This window comes from Pituophis catenifer, unplaced genomic scaffold (genome assembly GCF_029215685.1).
Source record: "Pituophis catenifer annectens isolate HBS135680 unplaced genomic scaffold, rPitCat1.0.hap2 SCAF_9, whole genome shotgun sequence".
NCBI classification, from domain to species: domain Eukaryota; kingdom Metazoa; phylum Chordata; class Lepidosauria; order Squamata; family Colubridae; genus Pituophis; species Pituophis catenifer.
Window position 1 is genome coordinate 1,981,524 of NW_027256889.1, and position 21,673 is coordinate 2,003,196.

The following is a 21,673-nucleotide window of genomic DNA, read 5'->3' on the forward strand; positions in this document are numbered from 1 at the left end:
GGCTGGGCTGCTCCCTCGGACGCCCCCCCCTTCTTCCCCGCACCCTCCCTCCCTCCCTCCCTGCCGGCTGCAAGAGCGAGATGCGGGGAAAGCCGAGCCGCTGCTGCCCTCCGCTCGCGCTTACTCGCTCTTTCCCAACGCGCTTCGGTGGGTTTCGCTCCCCTCGCCCCCCCCCCTCCCGCTTTCTCCGCCTCCGGGGCTCCCCCGTCGTCGCCCCCTAAATCGCCTCCCCATCCCCGTTTCCCCTCGCTAAGCACCTAAAGAGAAGGGCGAGGGAAGGGGGGACCCCCGGGGCGGGTGGGAGGGTGGGTGGGCTAGCTTTTTCTCCTCCTTCGCTGCGCCTGCCTTCCTTTGCGGGTGGGGGGCTCCGTCTCCACCGCCCCCACACCCCGCTTTTCCTGGGGGAAGGAGGAGGAGGAGGAGGAGGAAAGGAGGCTGGCTAAAGAGAGAGAGAGAAAGAGAAAAGGAGGACTGGGTCCCTCTCGGGAGCCCACCCACCCAATTCCCGTCTCGGCCGGTCCGTTTCCCTGCCGCCTCGGGTCCGTTGCACCTGGATGTCTCCGCTCTTCCTCAGCTGGACACACCTCCCTCCTCCTCCTTCTCCCACCCCTCCCTAAAAGCTGAGCATCTTCGCCCCCCCCAACACCCCCTCCCCCTGCTGGAGTCTCCCGGGTACGGCGGGGGGGGAGTCCTCCGCGCCCTCGGCTTGAAAATGCTGGCAGGTGGATCGGTCCATCAGAACGGGCTCTTTCCTTCGGCCCCCCAGCAGCCGCAGCAGCCGTCGCCGCCCTCGCTGTCCCAGCCGCCGCAGCCGCAGCCGCCAGGGGGGCCTCAGCCTCAGCAGCCCCCCCAAGCCGCCCCGCAACCCCCCATGGATTCGGATCCCCCCGACTCCAGGAAAAGGCCCTTGGAGACCCCCACCGAAGCCATCAGCACCAAGAGGAGCAACACGGGAGGTGAGTCCATGGGGGGCGGCGAGCAGGTTGCGGGGAGGTTGGGGTGGGTGGGGGGCTCGGACGGGGTGGGGGGGCTTAATCGAAAGATGGAGGAAATCGACGGGGAAGAAAGACCCTTCCCCGTTCCGAGCCGGCTTCCCAACTGGAGACATGAACGCCTTCCCTGGGCTGAGAATATGTCTGTGTGTGGACGGGGGGGGGGGGGTTGTCTCTGGGAATTCCGACAGGGACCCCTGGCTCCTGAAAAGACCCTGCCCCATCCTTGGGGAGGCTGTCTCCCTAAATAGAGTCCCTGACATCCCAAGTCTTTCCTGCAAAAAAGGTCTCTCTCCTCCCCCCCATCCCCCCCCAGGTCTGAATCTTCCCCAAAAATCTCTTAAAAGGGGGAAAAAAGGCTAATCTCTCTTTCTCTATGGGGGCATCAAAGCCCCTTGGATCTATTTTTCCTTTCCCCCCACCAATTTTTCACCTTCCCCTTTTCCCCCACCCCTTCATTTCCTTCCTCTTCCCTTTCTCCCCCCTCCTTTGGGGGGGATTTCTTCTCCCAGCCTCCAATCTATGGGGGTTTTTTTCTCCCCTTCTTCGTGCCCCGACCCACAACCCACAATTTGCACCCTCCAGAACCAGAGGCTGAATCTTGCTTAGATCAAAAGAGGATTTTTTTCTGTCCTGGGCTTCAGCATCAGCCCTGGAAGGGTCTGGGTGAATCGGGCCCTTCCCTTCCTTCCTTAGCCTTTCTCCGGGGACAGCATCTCGGCCTTTCCTGCCTCGAAAGGGGTGTGGATGTGTGGATGCACACAAAAGAGGACCCCCCCCAACACACACACCTCTTTTCCCCTCCTTTTCCCAGCCTTGGGTCCACCTCAGCCCATCACAGCTGGCGATGTCAAAATGGAGTCGGCTTGTCTGCTTAGGAAGGGAAGGGAGAGGAAGAAATTAATATATATATATATATATATATATATATATATATATATTGCACCCAGAGGGACTGTAGAAAACCTGCCAGTCCCTTCTTTCTCTCACCCTCCCCTCTGCAGCAGCAGCAGAGGAAACAGGGGAAGGATGTGGAAATATGAACAAAAACAAGGATGCAAAAAGGACTGGGTGATACCAGGGATTTCTGGGCAAGGAAGGAGGGACTGTGCCAGCTAAGGATCTTTTGGGGAATGTTTTCTGGTTTTATTTGCTGCTTTTCTGAATGTGGAGGAGGAAAACCTGCTTTGAAAAGGATTGGCTTTGAGGTGTGGATTTTAATCCTTGTGCTGTCTAAAAAAAAAAAAAAGGAATCTGGAAAATAGCAATCTCTCCCTCCCTCCCTTCCTTCTTTTCTTCCTTCTCTTTCTTTTCTTCACCTCCTTCTCCCCAATAGGACAATTAGCAGTCAGTTTATGTGTTTTTACTCATTCTTCTTGGCCTTTTGGCTAAGAGCAAGTGTAGAATCTCACTCATTATTCCTCCTCTTCCTCCTCCTCCTCCTCCCCCTTCCTTCCTTCCTTCCTTCCTTCTTCCTCTTCCTTTTCTTCTCCCTCCTCTTCCTTCTCCCCAATAGGACAATTAGCAGTCAGTTTATGTGTATCTTCTACTCATTATTATTTCTCCACCTCCTTCCTTCCTTCCTTCCTTCCTTCCTTCCTTCCTTCCTTCCTTCCTTCTTTCTTTCCTTCCTCTCTCCCTCCCTTCCCTGACTCTTCTGTGAAGGACAACTTCAATTCCATGAGGTTTCGAGGGCTTTTGTGTGTTTGTTCCTCCCCGGTGCTAAGAATAGATTCCTTCTTATCATGATGATGATGATTACATCGTGATTGCATCTGGGTCTCTTTTATTGCTTCAAATGATGATCCGGGCTGTAGAGGCGCCCACCGAAACGCGTGGCTGCCCAGGCAAGGCAGGGAGTCAACGCCGACACCACCCTCGCCAGGCAATTAACATTTGGAGATATGCTGCTCGGGAACTGCAGCGTTAAGGCAGAAAGCAATAAATATGGCTGAGAAACAGCTTTGGGGTCCTGCAGGAAAATGTCCTGCTTTGATGATTATGCTTTGACCAGGGAGATGGGAAATAAATAAGGCTCGGAAAGGAGGCCTTAATAGCCAAGAGAGACTTGGCTATTCCGGCCTGCAGATTAAAAAAATAGGAAGAACGGTTGCAGGTTTGGGGTTTGGGCAGTCAGGAGAAAAGAAGGGGGGACATGATAGCAGCGTTCCAGTATTTGAGGGGCTGCCACAGAGAAGAGGGGGTGAAATTATTCTCCAGAGCACCAGACGTCAGGACAAGAAACAATGGATGGAAACTAATTAAGGAGAGAAGCAACCTGGAATTAAGGAGAAACTTCCTAACATTGACAATGAGCCAGTGGAACAGCTTGCCACCAGAAGTTGTAGGTATTCCATCACTGGAGGTTTTCAAGAAGAGGCTGGACAGCCACTTGTCTGAAATGGGATAGGGTCTCCTGCTTGAGTAGGGGGTTGGACTAGAAGACCTCCAAGGTCCCTTCCCGCTGTATTCTGATTGATTGATTGATTGATTTGAGGAAGGAAGAGGGAGAAAAAACAGGCCAGAAATGGAGGAATTCCCGCTTGGGTGGCTGTCCCAAGGAGGCTGCATCAGAGGGGAGGAAGAAGGAGATGAAGCTCAAGTTGGCTGTGGAAAGCAGACTGTGGTTATCAAAAGCGGTTTTTATTTTGAAAGGCAACTGGACTGGTTTTGTTGTTGTTGTTTGTTTGTTTGTTTTTTTGAGGAAGAAGAAAACGTTTCGCTCCCTATCCTGGGAGCTTCCCCCATTGTAGCTTCGTTGGCTTCCAGGATAGGAAGCCGAAATGTTTTCTTCTTCCACACACACACACACACACACACACGGTCCAGTTGCCTTTCAAACCGCTTTTGATACAACGATATCCTGGATGACCGAGAAGGCCGTGGTGGTTATGTGCCCGGCTGGTCCTGTTTTTTATTGAGGGCCAGTCTGGGTGGCGTTGGGCTGATTCCAATATGGATTTCGGGGAGGAAGAAGGGAGTGAATTGGATGGCACGACAGGAAGGCGGGAGGGAGGGAACGCACCGAGATGTGTTCGTAGTACCTAACGGGTGTGTGTGTGTGTGTGTGTGTGTGTGTTGCAACGGACAACGGATGGCGGTGGAAATGCGCAAGGCGGAAGGCCAGGCAGGCCTCGCGGCCCAGCCAGGAGGTCAGTGAGCCTGGGGGTCTTCTGTGCATCTGTGCATGTTTGCCGCCCTGAACCCGAAGGGAGTGAAGGTCAAAACAGGGTGGGATTTTTTTTTTTAAACTCGGCGTGTCCAGTTAGGGGTTTTCATTTTTGTTTTTTAAAAAAGGGAAGGTTGCTGGAGCATGTCGGAAGGGCGAAATAGGAAGGGATGCAAATGACCGGATTAATTCTGGCTTGGCATGGCTGGCAGTTAATCCCAGTGCCGCCGTTTTGTGGAGTATCTGGGGAAAAAAAGCATCATCAAAACTAGGCAGGTCCCTACTACAATGGACAAGCAGGCCTTGCCGGAGGAGGGCAGAGACAGCGTGGCATCATCGCCAGCTGGGCAGCCTGAGGAAGAGCTGTAGCCGTCGGCAAAGGAGCGTGGTGAACCCAATCTCTGGGTGTAGGAGTTGGTGGTTGCAGAGGCCGTGGGTTGGGGAAGGGAAGGCAAAATTTAGGGCTGGGCAGAAGGTTCGGTTGAGGAACTCTGGAAGATGGACTCGGATGCGTATTTTTAGCTAGGAAGGTCTTCCTCATCAGCCTTCCGAGACGAGGTGGGATGGCGGAGTCCGGAGAGGCTTCCTGATGTCCAGCCTGACATTGCCTTGGGGTTTCTCCTTCATGCTGATGGACAGCTCCGATCTTTTGTGGTCCTCAAGGAAGCCGACTGGCTGGGGCAAGAGGGTGTTGCTGCTGCTCTCAAAATGGCTGCAGAGGTGACATCGCCCAGGCCAAAGCTGGCTTCCGAGGGGAGAGGAGACCCACAGACCAGTTCCAAAGGCCCAAAGAGGAGATGTTCCCATACCACCACCAACCAAGAACAGAACAACAGAGTTGGAAGGGACCTTGGAGGTCTTCTAGTCCAACCCCCTGCTCAGGCAGGAACCCCAATACCATTTCAGACAAATAGTTGTCCAATCTCTTCTTTAAAAACTTCCAGTGTTGGAGCTCTCACAACTTCTGGAGGCAAGTCATTCCACCGGTTAATTGTTCTGTCAGGAAATTTCTCCTTAGTTCTAGGTTGTTTCTCTCCTTGATTCGTTTCCATCTGTTGCTTCTTGTCCTGCCTTCTGGTGCTTTGGAGAATAGGTTGACCCTTTCTTCTTTGGGGCAACCCTTAGATATTGGAAGATGGCCATCACGTCACCCCTCGTCCTTCTCTTCCTTAAACCAGACATTACCCAGTTCCTGCAACTGTTCTTGGTCTGTTTTAGTCTCCAACCCCCTGATCATCTTCGTTGCTCTTCTCTGCACTCTTTGTAGAGTCTCCACATCTAACATCTAAACCAGCGGGTCCTTCACATTTTACAGTGGTGTGGTGCGGTGTGGGGGAAACCTTGGCCCTTTTATGGCTTGTGGACTTTAAACTCAAAAGGGCCAAGCTTCCCCACTCCTGTTTTAGAGGGTGGGTGAGCCTGAATTAATACGGAGAGAAACTACAGGTCCTGCCCACACAAGGGAGCCCTTTCCACAAAGCCGTGGGAGCAGAGGGTAAGGAGCTGGTCGGTGAATCAACCATCTTTTCCAAGTTTGGGAGAGTAAACAACTCCTCCCACCATGGCACGGTCTTGTCATCGCTGCTGCTGCTGTTGCTGTTGTTGTTGCTTTCGAGACGAGATGCCTTCAACCCCTCCTCCCCAAATCCCAATAAAACCAGCAATTGGTGGTTTGCGCAAAGAAGCAGAAGTCCTGCGTGCAACAAACTTAACCTGGATTATTTGGGTCTGCGCTGTAAAAGAATCAAACGGGCTGGATCCGCACCGGATGCCAAGCTATTCACGTGCACACAAACAAACAAAAACCACCAACGTTGGTTAAAACCAACCAGGTTTGTTGAAGTCCACAAATCTTAAAGGAGGCCAAGTTTGAAAAGCCCTGTTCTGAAGTCCTAAATGACCAGCGGTTCTCTGTTGGGGCTTGGTTAGCTTAGCTCCAGGTTGAACATCCCTGCCTAGTTTTGCCATTGACCTGAGTAAGCGTGTTGTGTGCCTCCTTGAGGGATGGGAGAGGGGGAGCATGTGTGCGCTCAGGGCAGGGAGACCCTGAGGAGCGATGGGTTTTGGGGAGATCAAGACGGCTGACCAGGAAAAGCTAAAAGAAGCAGAGAGGTAGGTAGAGAAGATCTCCTGGGGTCTGCTCTAGTCTTCTGTAGAAGGAGATCCTCCTAGGCAGGAAGAGGGAAGGGGGTTCTCTTTTGAGGGGATCTTGGGTGCTGAGGGTTTCCTTTAGGACTGGATTAGGGCCCCATTAGAGGATCAGTTGGTCATTTAGGACTTTAGAGCAAGGGTCTCCAACCTTTTGTGGACTTCAACTCCCAGAATTCCCCAGCCAGGAATTCTGGGAGATGAAGTCCACAAGTCTTAAAGGGGCCTAGGATGGAGACCCTTGCTCTAAAGTCCTAAGTGGCCAACTGATCTTCAGAGGCATGTTGATGATGGGAACAAATGATTGCGTGTGGGCTCACTTTCTTGATCTTGAAGGATACAAGTAGGTCCTGCTGCTACCTGATTTCTAGGCCTCGGCTTTGTATACAGGTAGCCCCGGATTGGCAACCGTTCATTTAGTAACTGTTCGAAGCTATAACAGCACCGGAAAAAAAAACCCTGACTTACTATCATGACCATTGCAGCATCCCCGTGGTCATATGATCCAAATTTGGATGCCGGTCAACTGGCTCATCTTTATGACGGTTGGACTGTCCTGGGATCAGGTGATCCCCTTTGGCGACCGTCCAACAAGCAAAGTCAATGGGGAAGCCAGGTTCACCGAACAGCCGTGTGACTGACTTAACAACTGCAACCATTCACTTAACAGCTGTGGCCAGAAAGGTCGTAAAACAGGACAAAAACTCACTGAACAGGTGTCTCGCTTAGCAACAGAATTTTTGGGCTCAATTGCAGTCGTAAGTCAAGGACTACCTGTAGGTGAAGACATTTCTTCTTCTCTGCCCGATCTACAGGGAGGCGAGGGTAATGCTGGCACAGTCTCCAGGAACAAAAAAAAAACAAGACCTTTTAACAGATTAAGAGAGTTGGAAGGGACGTTGTAGGTCATCTAGTCCAACCCTCCACCCAAGCAGGAGACCCTACACTTCTGACAAATGGCATCCAATCTCTTCTTGAAAGCTTAAGAGCTAGTAAGCTATCATCCACAGGCAGGGCAGAATAGAGTAGATTTTGGTTGCAAGTCGGAAAAAAAGTTGGGCTGGAAGTATTTAAGTGGTTGGATGGCCAACTGGCAGGGTTACTGATGATGTTACCTAGTTTGGTCATGAAACGTCTGCAAGAAAACAAGCAAGCTCAGAGACCACCAAGGACCCCTCAGTTCAACCCTGAGCTGCAAATATTCTCCTTTATAGGGATGCTATCGTAATGAATTTGACTGGAGAGGAAGTTGACTTGCTGTTGGTGATGGCAGATGTTGATGTTGAAGGTGGTTGGACTTGGCGGTGGGCCTAACTGGACTTGGTGATGTCCAAGGCCCTTCCAACTGTAAACATGATGGATTAATATAAGAATGGTAATGCTCAAAAACCCCAAAGAGGACAGGACGACGCCACTTTAAATCCCAGAATTCTTAGCAGCGGCCTTGCTGGTTGAAGACTTCTGGGAATTGAAGTCCACAGATCAGCGCTTACCAAACCTGAGTAAATTATCCAAAATGGGCTAAAAGTGGTTTTTATGAAACAGGGACATTTCCATTGAGTTAAAATATTATCAGGGTGTTACAGTGTTACGCAAACTGTGCCACTTTAAGACATGTGGAATTCAACTCCCAGAATTCTCTGCCGGCTGGGAAATTCTGGGAGTTGAAATCCATGCATCTTAAAGTGATGGAGTTTAAAGAATCACTGGCTTAAAGGGTTTGGGAATAGATCAAATACCAACAAAGAGGCCGTTTCCCGAAATCTCAAGCTATTCGATTTGTGATTGCTACCGATTTGCTTTGGCCACGATTCTCAAAGAATGAACCAAAGGGGAAAATAACGGCTAACCAGCCTATCGATCTCAAATATAGATTTCACACAGTGCCTTGAACTCACAAAAATATTTGGCACTCGCTGGACAGGTCAGTTCTGAGGTTGGTGTCAGTGTTTCTAACAATAGTTTCTTATGATCGGTGAATTTCAGGGACACAACCTTGTGGTTTTCCTGGCAGTAATTTGGAAGCCAATTTCGGAAAGGATTTTGATTTCCCAGTGGTGGGTTTGCCTGGCGCTCTCCCCCTACAGGTAGTCCCTGACTTACATCCATTCATTTAGTGACCATTCAAAATTCGTGATCAAAATTCAGACGCTTGGCATCTGGTTCACATTTATGACAGTTGCAGTGTCCTTGGGGGTCACATGATCCCCTTTTGCAACTTTCTGACAAAGCAAAGTTAATGGGGAAGCCTGATTCACTTAACAACCGTGTGACTAACTTAACTATTGCAGTGATTTACTTAACAGCTGTGGCAAGAAAAGTCATAAAAATACGGCAAAGCTCACTTAACGAACTTCTCACTTGGCAATATAAATTTTGGGCTCAATTGTGGTCATAAGTTGAGGACTACCTGTATTCCCCACTGTAGATCTCTGTCTTTCAGAGAGAACCCGAGGTTTTTCATCCCTAGCATTCCCCAAGACATGATGCAGAGGTGCCCATCACAACACCCCAGCAGTGTTTGCAGGGCATCTCAAACAAGTCAAGATGGAATTTTGGACCATTCCCTGTGAACACCCAACAATATTGCGCAAATGACACAGATTATGCAATCTGCAATGGACACATCATCTCCTCACATCCTCACCACCTTGAAGATAGCAAGGAAATGACTTTATCTCCGAATAGGTCTTTTGCAAGGGGCAACTGGACTTTTGGTTTTTTCTTTGAAGATGTTTCGCTTCTCATCCAAGAAGCTTCTTCAGCTCTTGACAGGATAGTGGGGAAGGGAAGGCTTTATACTCCTTGCAGATTGCTGGTCATTTGCATCCTTTTAGAGAGTCGTTGAGGCCACCTAGAGGTTTATTTGTGTCCTCAGGGTCACCTGAGTAGTGCAAATGGGTGTGGAGCAGTGGTGGGTTGCTACCGGTTCGCTCCGGTTCGGGCAAACCGGTAGCAGTAGTGGCGGGAGGCTCCGCCCACCCATCCGGATGTCATCAAATATGCTCTGTGAGCGAAACGGTAGCAAAGGTAAGTGAAACCCACCACTGGTGTGGAGCCTTCTTGGAACTGCTGAAAGGACTGTGTTGTAGACTGGAGATAGATGATGTCGTATCCCCCCCTCTGTTGAAAGAGGGCTGTTCAATTGTGACATAGATGGCCTCTTTGAGTCCTCTTTCAAACCAGCGGTCCTCTCTGTCCAAAATGTGGACTTTGCTGTCTTCAAAAGAACGGCCTTCGTCTTTTAATTGCAGATGGACCGCTGAATCTAGTCCTTATGGGTTTGTTTCTCCTATGTTATGCCACGCGTTTACGAAGTGGTTGTTTTGTTTCCCCAATATACAGAACTGCAAATGGCTCCCTGCATTGTACTGCATATACCACGTTGCTCAGTTTGTGTCTGGGTGTTTTATCCTTGGAGTGGACAAGCTTCTGCCTTAGTGTATTCTTGGGTTTGAAGTCTGGTTTCAGTCAGAGCTAAAGAAGCTTCTTGGATGAGAAGCGAAATGTCTTCCAAGAAAAACCAGAATGTCCATGACCTGGAGGACTGAGAAACTCCATAGACCTATTGGGTTGATCTCTGCTGGTTGATCACTCCAGCCAATTCAGAGCAGACTTCTCCGGGAGAATCTGGGCTCTTTGCCTTCAACCCGGTAGTTTTCTTCCCGGCTGCCATCAGAATCAAAAGGGCAGAAGAATTTTCTCGGGCCTGGCAGATGGAAGGGTCTGCAGGACCAGTTGGCGCACCGGGGGAGGGTGTTGGTCCTGCCGCCTTCTGATCAGTTGGGGGTTGTTATTATGGGCCATTTCATTTGTGCAAATTAAACGTCGCCGATCGATCTCGTCTTGCCCCGGGTTATTGGTTTTGCAGAGTGGGTTCTCGTCTTTAGTAGCCTCTCCTCCGTTCGCTCCATTGCTGATAGTCTGGGGGACTTGCCGTGAGCGTGCCAGATGCCTGTGGAGGATCCTGAGATGACAAGCAAGAAATGCGTGGCAGTATCCGAGTGGCGATGGTGGCCGTCGGTTTAATAAGGCCCCTTAAGCCGATTTGTAGGGGATGCTGGAAACCGAACACAGGATTGCTTGAAGCTGCAGTTTAGCTCGCTCATCTTCTAAAGCAGCATTTTTCAACCATGCCAAAATTAACAGTGAATGGAGTTCAGTTCCCAGAATTCCCCAGCCAGCTAGCTGGGGAATTCTGGGAGTTGAAGTCCACTAATCTTAAAGTTGCCAAGATTGGACTCCCCTGATTTAGACAAAACTACATCACCCAGCTTTTAGTTTCTGACTCCAAATCAGGAGTGTTCAACCCTGGCAACTTTAACATGGATGGACAGGCTGGCTGGGGAATTCTGGGAGTTGAAGTCCACAAGTCTTAACCTTGCCAAGGTGGGGAGCCCCGTGATTTGGAGCCAGACATTAAAAGCTGGGTGATCAACAGACAGCACTAAAAAGAAACTAAAAACTAAAAAGAAAAAAAAGTAACTGAAAGCCAGAAGGCAGAACGAAAAGCTGGATGATGAAGAAAAGAAGAATTATTTTTAGAGCTCAAGGTCACCCAGTCACATTGAGTCGTGGGGGGAGGGAGGTCAAGACTTTCTCCCCAGTTATAATTAAATGGAGAGTGAGTTTTGGCAGACACAAGGATGCCAGATACTCCTTATATTAAGGAGAAGCCTTGAAATGGAATTACTTCCATTTCAAGAGGACGGCTTTCTGATTTACTCAGAGTTTACAAGCCAGGGAGAAACCTGGCAGGGTGCAAAGGGTAGGGGAGGGGGGGGGGGCTTTATTTTTTATTATTTATTTATATCCCATCTTTGTTATTTTTTCAACTCAAGGCAGCGAACATAACTGACAGCTGCTTCTTCCTCTTTTCCCCACAACAGCAGCCCTTGTGAGGTTGGTTGGGCTGAGGGAAAGACTGGCCAAAAGTCACCCAGCTATACTTTCATGCATCAGGCGGAACTAGAACTCACAGTCTCCTGGTGACTGGCCCAAAGTCACCCAGCTGGTTATCCTGGATTTAAACTCATGGTCTCTTGCTTTCTAGCTTAGTGTCTTAACCACTAGACCAAACTTTTTGGAAATCTTCAGAGAAGGAGGCCTGAAAAGTCACGAAGGAGTCAGATGGGGGAAAAGAAGCAAGGCCACTTTCTCTTGGCTGATCAGCTTGGGCTCCGAGACAGTTCTAATGACTTAGCTGCTTTAATCCACCTGAGAGAGGGAATTCTTTTAAGTGGATTTGGACTGAGGATCCCTCTGCTTAGAGAAACCCTCGAGGGAACCTCGTGGGGGTGTCAAGACAGGAGGAAAGCAAAGATGTCCAAGAATAGATGTGGTTACGTTTCTCCCCATCTTCCTCATGAGAAGCCACTTTTATTTCCAAGTGGCCCACTAACAAAATAATAATCATAATAATCATAAATCATATATTTTAAGAAGATACTTGGTTGATACCTCGGACGCTGGCAGCAACCCGTATCAACCATTAGCACCAGTCAATCATATTTGTGACACATTTTTAAATGTTCAGTTGACTGAGTTTCATGTTTAATGAATAAAAGAGATAATAATAATAATTAAAAAAAAACAGATTGTAACTATTGCAGCACAATCTCTCGAAATATTCCTGAAAGCCAACGTTTCTCTTAGCAACTTTAAAGATACAGGTAATCCTCGATTTATGACCTCAATGGAGCTCAATGGAAATTTATGTTTGCTAAGTGAGACATTTGTGATGTATGTAGTTTTGCTCCGGTTTTCGATTTTCCTTGTCACTTTTGTTAAGCGAATCACAGCCGTGCTTAAATGAGTCACCCGGTTGTTAAGTGAATCTGGCTTCCTCCCTTGGCCTTGCTTATCAGAAGGTCGCAAAAGGGGAATCAGTGCGGCCGTCATAAATATGAACCAGCTGTCAAGTATCCAAATGTAAATCCCGTGACCATGGGGATGCTGTAATAGTCTTAAGTGTGAAAAATGGTCATACATCCCTTTTTTTCAGTGCCGTTGTAACTTTGAACGGTCACTAAATGAACTGTTGGAGGTCAAGGACTAGCTGTACCTGTATTTGTCTCTCTGAATCTCCAGATGCCGAGGAAGCTTCTCGGATGAGAAGCGAAACCTCTTCAAAAAAACCCCAGAAAGTCCACTTGCCTCTTGGAACAAAAGCACCTTTGGGACCCTGAATCTCTTGCATACATGTGTGTGTGTGTCTGTGTTTGTGGTGCAGGTGTAGGAAATACTATATTTTCCATAATGTTTGTGCCTCGTGTGCTTAATAATCGTGATACGGCTCTGAAACGTGTCATTTTGTATGTGCTCAAAGCAACCCAGGAACGGTTGTTGCAGGAAGAGTCTTTAAAGATGGCTTGTTTTTAAATTGGACCACATGGTAGTTAACCCAAGTTTGTGCAAATGGTTTAAACCAGTGGTGGGATTCATTTTTTTTTTACTACCGGTTCTGTGGGCGTGGCTTGGTGGGCGTGGTGAGGCTTGGTGGGCATGGCTTGGTGGGCATGGCAGGGGAAGGATACTGCAAAATCCTATTCCCACCCCATTCCTGGGGGAAGGACATTGCAAAATCTCCATTCCCACTCCACTCTGGGGCCAGCCAGAGGTGGTATTTGCCGGTTCTCCAAACTGCTCAAAATTTCCGCTACCGGTTCTCCAGAACCTGTTGGATTTCACCCCTGGTTTAAACATGTCATCCGGAGGGATGCCCGAGTGACCCCTTTGAAGGCTACAGTCACGCAGGAGGGAAGCTGATGGTGGTGGCGGGAGGCTCAGCCCACCCACCCAGACATCATCAGAAATGCTCTGCACATGCGCAGAACCGCACCACACACTCCCAATAGTGAACCGGTAGTGGCGGGATTTGAAATCCACTACTGGTGCATTTGTTGGCGACAAGCGTCGGTAAGGATTGATGCGATGCAGTGGGAGAAGGGGAAAAAAGCAACATCAGAACTAATACAGACATTATTAAGAAAGCCAGCTGGGGAATTCTGGGACTTGCAGTCCATGCAGGCTAACTGGAGAATTCTGGGAGTTAAAGTCTGTGCATGGTTACTGAGGAATGCTAGGATTGACATCGGTGCATGCTGGCTGGAGAATTCTGGGATTTGAAGTCCAGACATCTTAACGTTGCTAAGGTTGAGAAACACTGGATTAAACACTAGTCTTACATACACTAAACCTGGTTAACTGACACCCTTTTAATATATATTGATAGGGACCCACCGCCCTTAGTCTGTCTGTAGAAGCGTTGCCAGCTGGAATCCAATATTCACTTTTAGGGTTTAGGATTTTTCAACGGCACCTGCTTGCGAGAAGTATCAGGGAGGGGGGGAAACCCCACCACCCTTGTCCTTTTGTAGGAAGACCCATGGCTGTGGCCACAATTCCTGGGCCCAGCTTCAAAAACAAACATCTGAAGGAGAACGGACCAGATTCTTAAAGTAACTAAGGGCAACAGAAAGCATCTTTTAAAGAAACCGAGTTATTTTCCAGGAAGTAAACAGAACATCTGTTATTCTCAACTCACAGGCTCCAAGACAAACAAAAAAGGCTGTGATGACTTTTCTGTATTAGTGAGTTATGCCTAGATCAAGGGGTCTTGCGGACTTCAACTCCCATAATTCCCCAGCCAGCCATGCTGCCTTAAGCATTAAAACCAGTTGGGTAACTCTGGGTCAGTCACCAGGAGATGGGGAATTCTAGTCCCATGATAACTGGTTGAGTGACTCTGGGCCAACCACCAGGAGACAATAAGTTCTAGTCCCACCTTAAGCATGATAGTAGGACTAGAACTCCCAAGAGGTGAGAGCTCTAGTCTTGCCTTAGGCATGAAAGCCAGCTGGGTGACTTTGGGCCAATCCCACCCTCTCAGCTCAACCTGCCTCACAGGGTTGTTGTTGTATGCAACGACATTTTCATAAGATTGTGGGAAGAAGGTCGCAAAATCTTCTGGAAAAGAAAAGGGTATTATTAGGCCAAAATTCTCAAAATCCAGAGTGAAAAGGAGAGTATCTAGAGCAGGCCGGGGAATCCTGGAAGTTGAAGTCTGCAAGTCATAAAGTTGCCAAGGTTGGGCACTCCTGCTCTAGATACTCTCACTCTGGATTTTGAGAGGATTTTCTCTGCCCTGAAGTTTTGGAGCATAGCAAGAGGCCGGCTGACACTGCAAGCAGCGGACTTGATGGATCAGTTTCTTTGTCGGCAAGTGCATTTACTTTTACGCAAAGTTATTTAAGGCAGGAGCCCTGAGCTGCAAGCCTTCCAATAAATTCTGGATTGCCGCAAAGGAAAAATTTGCTTTGCTTTGCCTGCCATCCATCTCTTGTCAGCCGGTTCTCTAGGGTGCACCCAATTTCTAATCTCTGTTTGTGCAAATCGCTTAACTCCCATCGGTTAAAGGCCTCCCAGCTGTACACTTGTACTGTTTGAAAATCTGGATAATTTTTAATCTTGGGGGGGTGTCTCTGGATAGCTGGGTTTGTACGTGTGTTTCACTATATTCCGGGGATCCAGTTTACGATCCGGTCTGTTTTGCAAAACGGCAAAGACTTGGATTTTGAAAAAAGTTTATTTTTTTTTATAAAGAATTAGTACCGCTTGATAAACCCCTTAGTAAGGCCGCACCTGGAATCCTGCATCCAGTTTTGGTCAACACATTACAAAAAAGATGTTGAGATTTTGGAAAAAGTGCAGAGAAGAGCAATTAAGATGATCAAAGGCCTGGAGATAAAAACATAGGACGAAAGGTTGCAGGAATTGGGTGTGGCCAGTCTAGAGAAAAAAAAGGACTGGGGGGGGGGACGACATGATAGTAGTATTCCAGAATTTGAGGGGAAGAATGGGTCAATTTATTTTCCAAAGGACCTGAAGGCAAGACAACCAACAATGGATGGAAACTAATCAAGGAGAGGAGCAATCTGGAATTAAAAGAGAAACTTTCTGACAGTGAGAAAAATTATCCAGTGGAACAGCTTGCCCCCGGAATTTGTGAGCGCTTCATCACTGGAGGTTTCAAAGAAAAGAATGGACAGCCACCATTATACCACTGAAATGGTATAAATTCTCCTTGAACGGAGGTTGAGCTAGAAGACCTCCAAGGTCCCTTCCAGCTCGATTCTGAGTTTCCAATTTAGTCTTGTGCCTGAAAAGGAGTTTAAAGTTTCCCACTTTCTCGAGGTGCTTTAAAGCAGGGGACTCCAACTTTGGCAACTTTAAGCCTGGAGGACTTCAATTCCCAGAATTCCCCAGCCAGCAAAGCAAAGCTGGCTGGGGAATTCTGGGAATTGAAGTCCTCCAGGCTTAAAGTTGTCAAGGTTGGGGACCCCTGCTTTAAAGGGTTCTCCATCCAGCAATCCCCATTGCTGTTTTTCTTCTATCCTGAACAGCCCCGAAGGTCTCCGTGGGGAGCCTCACCTTGCCCTCTGGAGGTCACCAAGGAAAACCGCGCTCGGCGCTCGGTTGTGCTGTGGGATTTTTGTTCAGAAAGAAAGAAAGAAAAAGAAAGAAAGCCAGAGAAGAGAGGGTGTGTTTGTGTGCAGGTGCGAACGAGGGATCTGCTCTCGCTCTCTCAATGGAAGGCTTTCATTTAGCAACTGGAGTTTTGCAACCAGAGGAGGAGCGGTGAGAGCAGATCCCATGTGCTTCTCACCAGCTTAGCCATCGCCTCTCCCGTCAGCATAGGTGAGAGAGGCAGGAGGAGAAGTAGGTCAGCCTCCTTCTGGAGTAAGCTGGGTGTGCAGGAGCAACCCCTCCGTTTCAGGTCAGGTAAAAATAGATACTCCTGAGTGAAAGTGAAGGGAGGGATTTGGAGTGCCGGATAAGTGCAGACTTTCTCCCTGCACCCGTTGCGCCGCTCGCCATATGCTTCCCCGGACAAACGCCAAAAACCAGATTTAATTTTTGTCGTCGTTGCGATGTGTGTGTGTGTGTGTGTGTGTGTGTGTGTGTGGAGAGGGGATTGTAAGGACGGATGGAGAGAAGTCATTTGCTTATAGATGCCACAGGTGCCTTGAACCGCAAGGTGGGCGCCAATGCATTGGATGATCATCAGAAATACAAGGAAATAAAGGTCCTTGGCTTACGACCACAGTTCAGCTCCACATTTCCGTTACCGAGTGAGACAGTTGCCGAGTGAGTTTTGCGACCTTTCCTGTCCTTACGTGAATCACTTGCAGTTGTTAAGTTACGAACATGGTTGTTAAGGGAATCGGGCTTCCCCCCATGGACTTGGCTCACCAGAAGGTCACAAATGGGATCACCTGACCCTGGGACACTGCAACCGTCATAAATACGAGTCTGTTGCTAAGCGTGTGAATTTCGATCAGAGGTTGATCACGTGACGACAGGGTTCCCTCCACAGTCTTAAGTGGGAAGAAAACGATCACGAGTCACTTTTTTCAGTGCCGTTGCAACGTCGAACGGTTTACTCGTCAAATGGCCGTAAGTCAAGGACTAGCCTGTATTCAAGAATGCAACTCAACAGTTTCTGGATCCCGAATGCTGATTTTTTCCCTCTCTAAACTGAGTCGCGTCCATTCAGGCCAGGGGTTTCAAACTCAATTTCATTGAAGGCCGTATCAGGGCTGTGGTTGACCTTGAGGGGGCGTGGCCAAGTGGGTGGGTGTGACCAACTGGGTGGGCGTGGCTAGTTTGACCCCACTCCCCAATCTGCTGGCATGTTTCCTCTTTGCATTGGGTAGACCAAGACGGCACTGCAGGCCAGATCCGACCACATCGCAGGACACATTCGGCCCGCGGGCCTCGAGTTTGAGACCCCTGATTTAGGCGATCAAAAGAGTAGATAAAGTGGCAGCAATTTTCTCCACCAACTGTATCCAAATATCTGGAAAGGCTTGAGCTAAGGAGTCCGGGCAAACCTCCGTGTAAAATTAATATTTTAAGCACAGCCCTGGAGGCTGGAGGCTTAGCACCCTCATCCCAACTCAGCTGGCTTGAGTCGCTTGTACGAAATTGTAACGGCATTCTTCTACTTCTTCTTTTTTTTTTTTGGTCCCTTAAAGAAACTCTCATTTTGAGCAGACAGAGCAAACTCGATTATGCTACTGATTATTAAATTACGGCAAGGCCACTTTGCTCCAAACCTGCCATTTCAGGATTGTTGCTTTTTTTTCCCCCTGGCGCTGGAAATAGCTGAAGATCTTTTGGGTTGCAATGCGAGGGTGAACGAAACGGCCCCATTCACACAAGCGTAAGAAAACCACCGTCGCCACTGACTTTCTGGAGGGCTGCCCTGAGGAGGAGTTTGAAAGTGAGGGGGTAGGGGGCAAAGGGCGTGTGGAAGAAAAGGAATTTCCTTCGACTTAGAACCAGAGCCAAGCTTCTAGTTCTCAAGGTTGTGGAATGGAATGCAGAATAACTGAATAACAACAGAATTAGAAGGGACCTTGGAGGTCTTCTAGTCCAACCTTTGCTTCAGCAGGAAACCCTATGCCATTTTATAGAGTTTGTAGAATAGAATAAAATATAGAATAGGCTTTATAGAATATTCTATTCTATTCTATAAACTATAGGGAGAAATAGAATAGAATAGAATAGAATAGAATAGAATAGAATAGAATAGAATACAATACAATACAATACAATACAATACAATACAATACAATACAATACAATACAATACAATACAATAGAACAGAACAAGCTGGAAGGATAGAAAATAGGATGGAGTGGGGTGGGTGGAGTGGAATGGAATGGAATGGAATGGAATGGAATGGAATAGAATAGAACAGAACAGAACAGAACAGAACAGAACAGAACAGAACAGAACAGAATAGATCAAAGGAGAGAAGTGGCATCTTTTAAGAAACTTGGATGCCAGGTTTACGAAGTCCCTTCTTTCAAATAAATCAGTGATATTTGTTCCTTCTTTAGCTCTTCTTCCCCTTCATGGTTGCAGAGCAAGCTGGGTGTTTTATTGTTTTGGCTTTGCAAAACCGGTGTGTTTTGGGAAAAGCTGAGTGGGATTGATGGGAACAAGGTGACGGGAACAAGGTTGGAAAGGCACTTAGGAAGCATGTTGTGCCTTAAAACACAGGCAGAAAATTCAATTTTGTTCCTGCGGGCCTCGATAGGGTCATAATTTTCTTCCTCGGGGCCCCTTCTGGGCTGCTGAAGTTTCTCCAACTACGGCCTCACCGGTCCTAAAACTGTCACCGAAGGTCTTTGGTGCTCTGTTTCAATGTGCGGCTTTGAAAGCTGGGAAGTCTCTTTGCCAGAAGCCGACCTTCTCAAAATATTGAGAAAGATTTCTTCCTGCTTTCTGGCCCTTAAGGATACCTGGGTCACCCCTTAAGAATCACCAGTGTTAGAAATGACAGGATGCAAGCAAAAAAATAAATAAATACTGTGATGAACAAAGGTAATATATGTGTCCCGGGATAATGTTGCAGGATCCGGTCTGAGTCAGTCATGGGGACCAAACGGGAGGTTTTGGCCTCATGCTGGAGCCCATCCTCAGCAAACTTCTCTTTCGCTAGAATGTGTGCACTGGGTCAACATATTATAAAAAAGATGTTGAGACTCTGGAAAGAGTGCAGAGAAGAGAAACAAAGAGGACTAGGGGACTGGAGGGTTAAACATATGAAGATCGGATGCTGGAATTGGGTATGTCTGGTTTAATGAAAAGAAGGACTGGGGTGACATGAGTAGCAGTCTTCCAATATCTCAGGGGCTGCCCCAAAGAAGAGGGAGTCAAGCTATTCTCCAAAGCACCTGAGGGCAGGACAAGAAGCAGCGGATGGAAACAAATCAAGGAGGGAAGCAACCTGGAATTGAGGAGTAACTTCCTAACAGTAAGAACTATTAACCAGGGGAACTGCTTGCCACCAGACGTTGTGGATGCTCCAACACTGGAGGTTTTTAAGAAGAGATTGGATAGCCATTTGTCTGGTATGGTATAGGGTCTCCTGCTTGAGCAGGGGGTTGGACTAGAAGACCTCCAAGGTCCCTTCCAACACTGTTATTCTGTTATTCTGACAGTTCTACCCATTGTATTTATATGGTGCCTGGTTGTGTGTAGTTTTTAGTTGTTAATTAGGGTGTTGATGGCTATTAAGTTGTTGATTGTTGTTCCAGATTCAGTGCTGAGTTGGAGAATTAAGGGAGCTGTGGAATGGGCTGGTCCCCGGAGAATGTGACTTAGCTTTTTGCAGAATAATTTATTTGTAGGGGTCCTTAATTTGATGCTTGGGGCTACAGTTATGGGGGAAAGGGATCCGGTTAAGAGAAGACCTCGCCTCTCCTTGTGTGTATCTCACTCCCTTCCTCCCTGTCTTTTAATTGTAAAAATTATTCTTCTTCTTGTTGCTATTTATTATTTTCATGTTTACTGGCTTTGTTTGAATGTTTGCAAGCTGCCCAGAGTCGCCTCTAGTCTAATAAATGCATAAAAAGAAATAAGAAGACTGGATCCCGGCTGCAGTTTCCTGCCCTCTTATCACCCTTTGCCGTTCTCGTCTGAAAGTTATACAAAATGACACAATTCCTTGATGGGCCACAAGGCTAAAAACCACCATACAGGTAGTCCTCGATTGATCTCAAAATATCCCTTGCTATCCAAGAGTGTTGTTAGGCGAGTTTTGCTCCATTTTACGACCTCGCTTGCCACAGCTCTTAAGTGAATCACTGTGGTTGCTAAGTTAGTAACATGGTCATTAAGCGAATCTGGCTTCCTCCATTTGACTTTGCTTGTCAGAAGGTCACCAAAGAAGGATCATGTGACCCCAGGACACAGCAACCGTTGTAAATACAGGCAGTCCTTGACTTACGACCAGTTCATTTAGTGACCATTCAAAGTTACGACAGCGCTGAAAAAAGGGACTTAGGTACTTTTTTCACAGTTAGAACGTTTGCAGCATCCCTACAGTCATGTGATCAAAATTCAGCTGCTTGGCAACTGACTCACATTTATGACCGTTGCAGTGTCCCGGGGATCATGTGATCCCCTTTTGCAATCTTTGGACAAGCAAAGTCTACGGGGCAGCCAGATTCCCTTAACAATCGGATTCCTAACTTATCCCTGCAGTGATTCACTTAGCAACCGTGGCAAGACATGTCGTAAAAAGGGGACAAGGCTCACTTAACAAAATGTCTCCCTGAAGGCCAGGCATTGGGGCTCAATCGTGGTCATAAGCCAAGGACTACCTGTGCGAAGCAGTTGCCAAGCATCTGAATGTTACAAGGATGGTAAGTTATGAAAACGGGTCATAAGTCACTTTTTTAAGTGCCGTTGTAACTTGGGTCACTAAATGAGCTGTCGTAAGTGGAGGACTAGCTGTCGTTGTTTCGCAGGTTCATCACAGCCGGAGAAAGTGATGGCTTTCCTTTGATCGGGAATTCTTGCGATGCCTCACAAGATTTTGTCTCTTGTTTCCTTTCCCGCAGAAGATGGCGAGTACTTCCTTAAGGTCCTGATTCCCAGCTATGCCGCCGGATCCATCATCGGCAAAGGGGGCCAAACCATCGTCCAGTTGCAGAAGGAAACCGGAGCCACCATTAAGCTCTCCAAATCCAAGGATTTCTATCCAGGTGAGTGGACCAATCCGCCTTTCTCTAGCCAAGCACAGCGGAGATGCTTCAAAATAGCAGGTATTATTTTTGCTCCCGGGATACGATTTAATTTTTTTCCTGAATATTGTAGGGCACTTTGTACGTTTCTGGATTGAATGTTGACTCCAAAATGGAGTACAAGTTAGTCCTCGGCTTACGACCACAATTGAACAATTTCCCAGCCAGCATGCTAGCGAATTTGAAAATGTGTGGACTTCAACTCCCAGAATTCTGGGAATTGAAGTCCACTTATCTTAAAGTTGCCGCAATTGAGAAGCATTGACTGCTTGAACCCTGCGTGGACTGTGAATCGTCGTCTTGCAGAGGCATGATGGGAGCTGTAGTCCCAAAGCCCCAGAGGACTTCAAATCCTAGAATTCCCCAGCCAGCAGATCGGTGAACTTTAAGGTGCGTGGATTTCAACTCCCAGAATTGCGCAGCGGTTGTGCTGGTGGACTTCCAACTGCTAATTGTCTTAGTTGGCTGGGGAATTCTGGGAGTTGGTCCACAGGTCTTCAAGTTTGAGAAACGCTGACGTGCTGTATTTCTGTTTGAGCTGTGCTAAGGCTGTGAAGCCTCGTTTTGTAAGGACGTGATGGGAGTCGTAGTTCCAAAGCTCCCAGAGGTTCCTCAACAGGGAATAGCAAGTCTAGGTCTCTCCACTCCCCCCTTCCTTTGCATCTAACCTTGTGTCCATTTCCCTGCCCAGGCCTTCCTCTGTCTGGATGGTGCTAAATCCTATCCTTCCATATTCAGAGAAGGCTGAAGGATCTGCAGA

The 21,673-nt window shown here is 47.9% G+C and overlaps 1 protein-coding gene across 2 annotated transcripts in view; it reads left to right on the forward strand.

Moving 5' to 3' along the window:
* The first annotated feature begins 856 nt into the window (after positions 1-856).
* Positions 857-21,673, forward strand: part of NOVA2 (NOVA alternative splicing regulator 2) — a 32,275-nt gene continuing 11,458 nt past the window's right edge. Inside the window, exons 1-2 of one of the 2 annotated variants that reach the window (XM_070949629.1) lie at positions 857-956; positions 20,731-20,874. In XM_070949629.1, the coding sequence (XP_070805730.1) occupies positions 872-956; positions 20,731-20,874 (229 nt within the window). In that variant the 5' untranslated portion in view covers positions 857-871. Of the gene's footprint in view, positions 957-20,724; positions 20,875-21,673 lie in introns of both variants that reach the window. The other variant, XM_070949630.1, reaches the window with a different exon arrangement.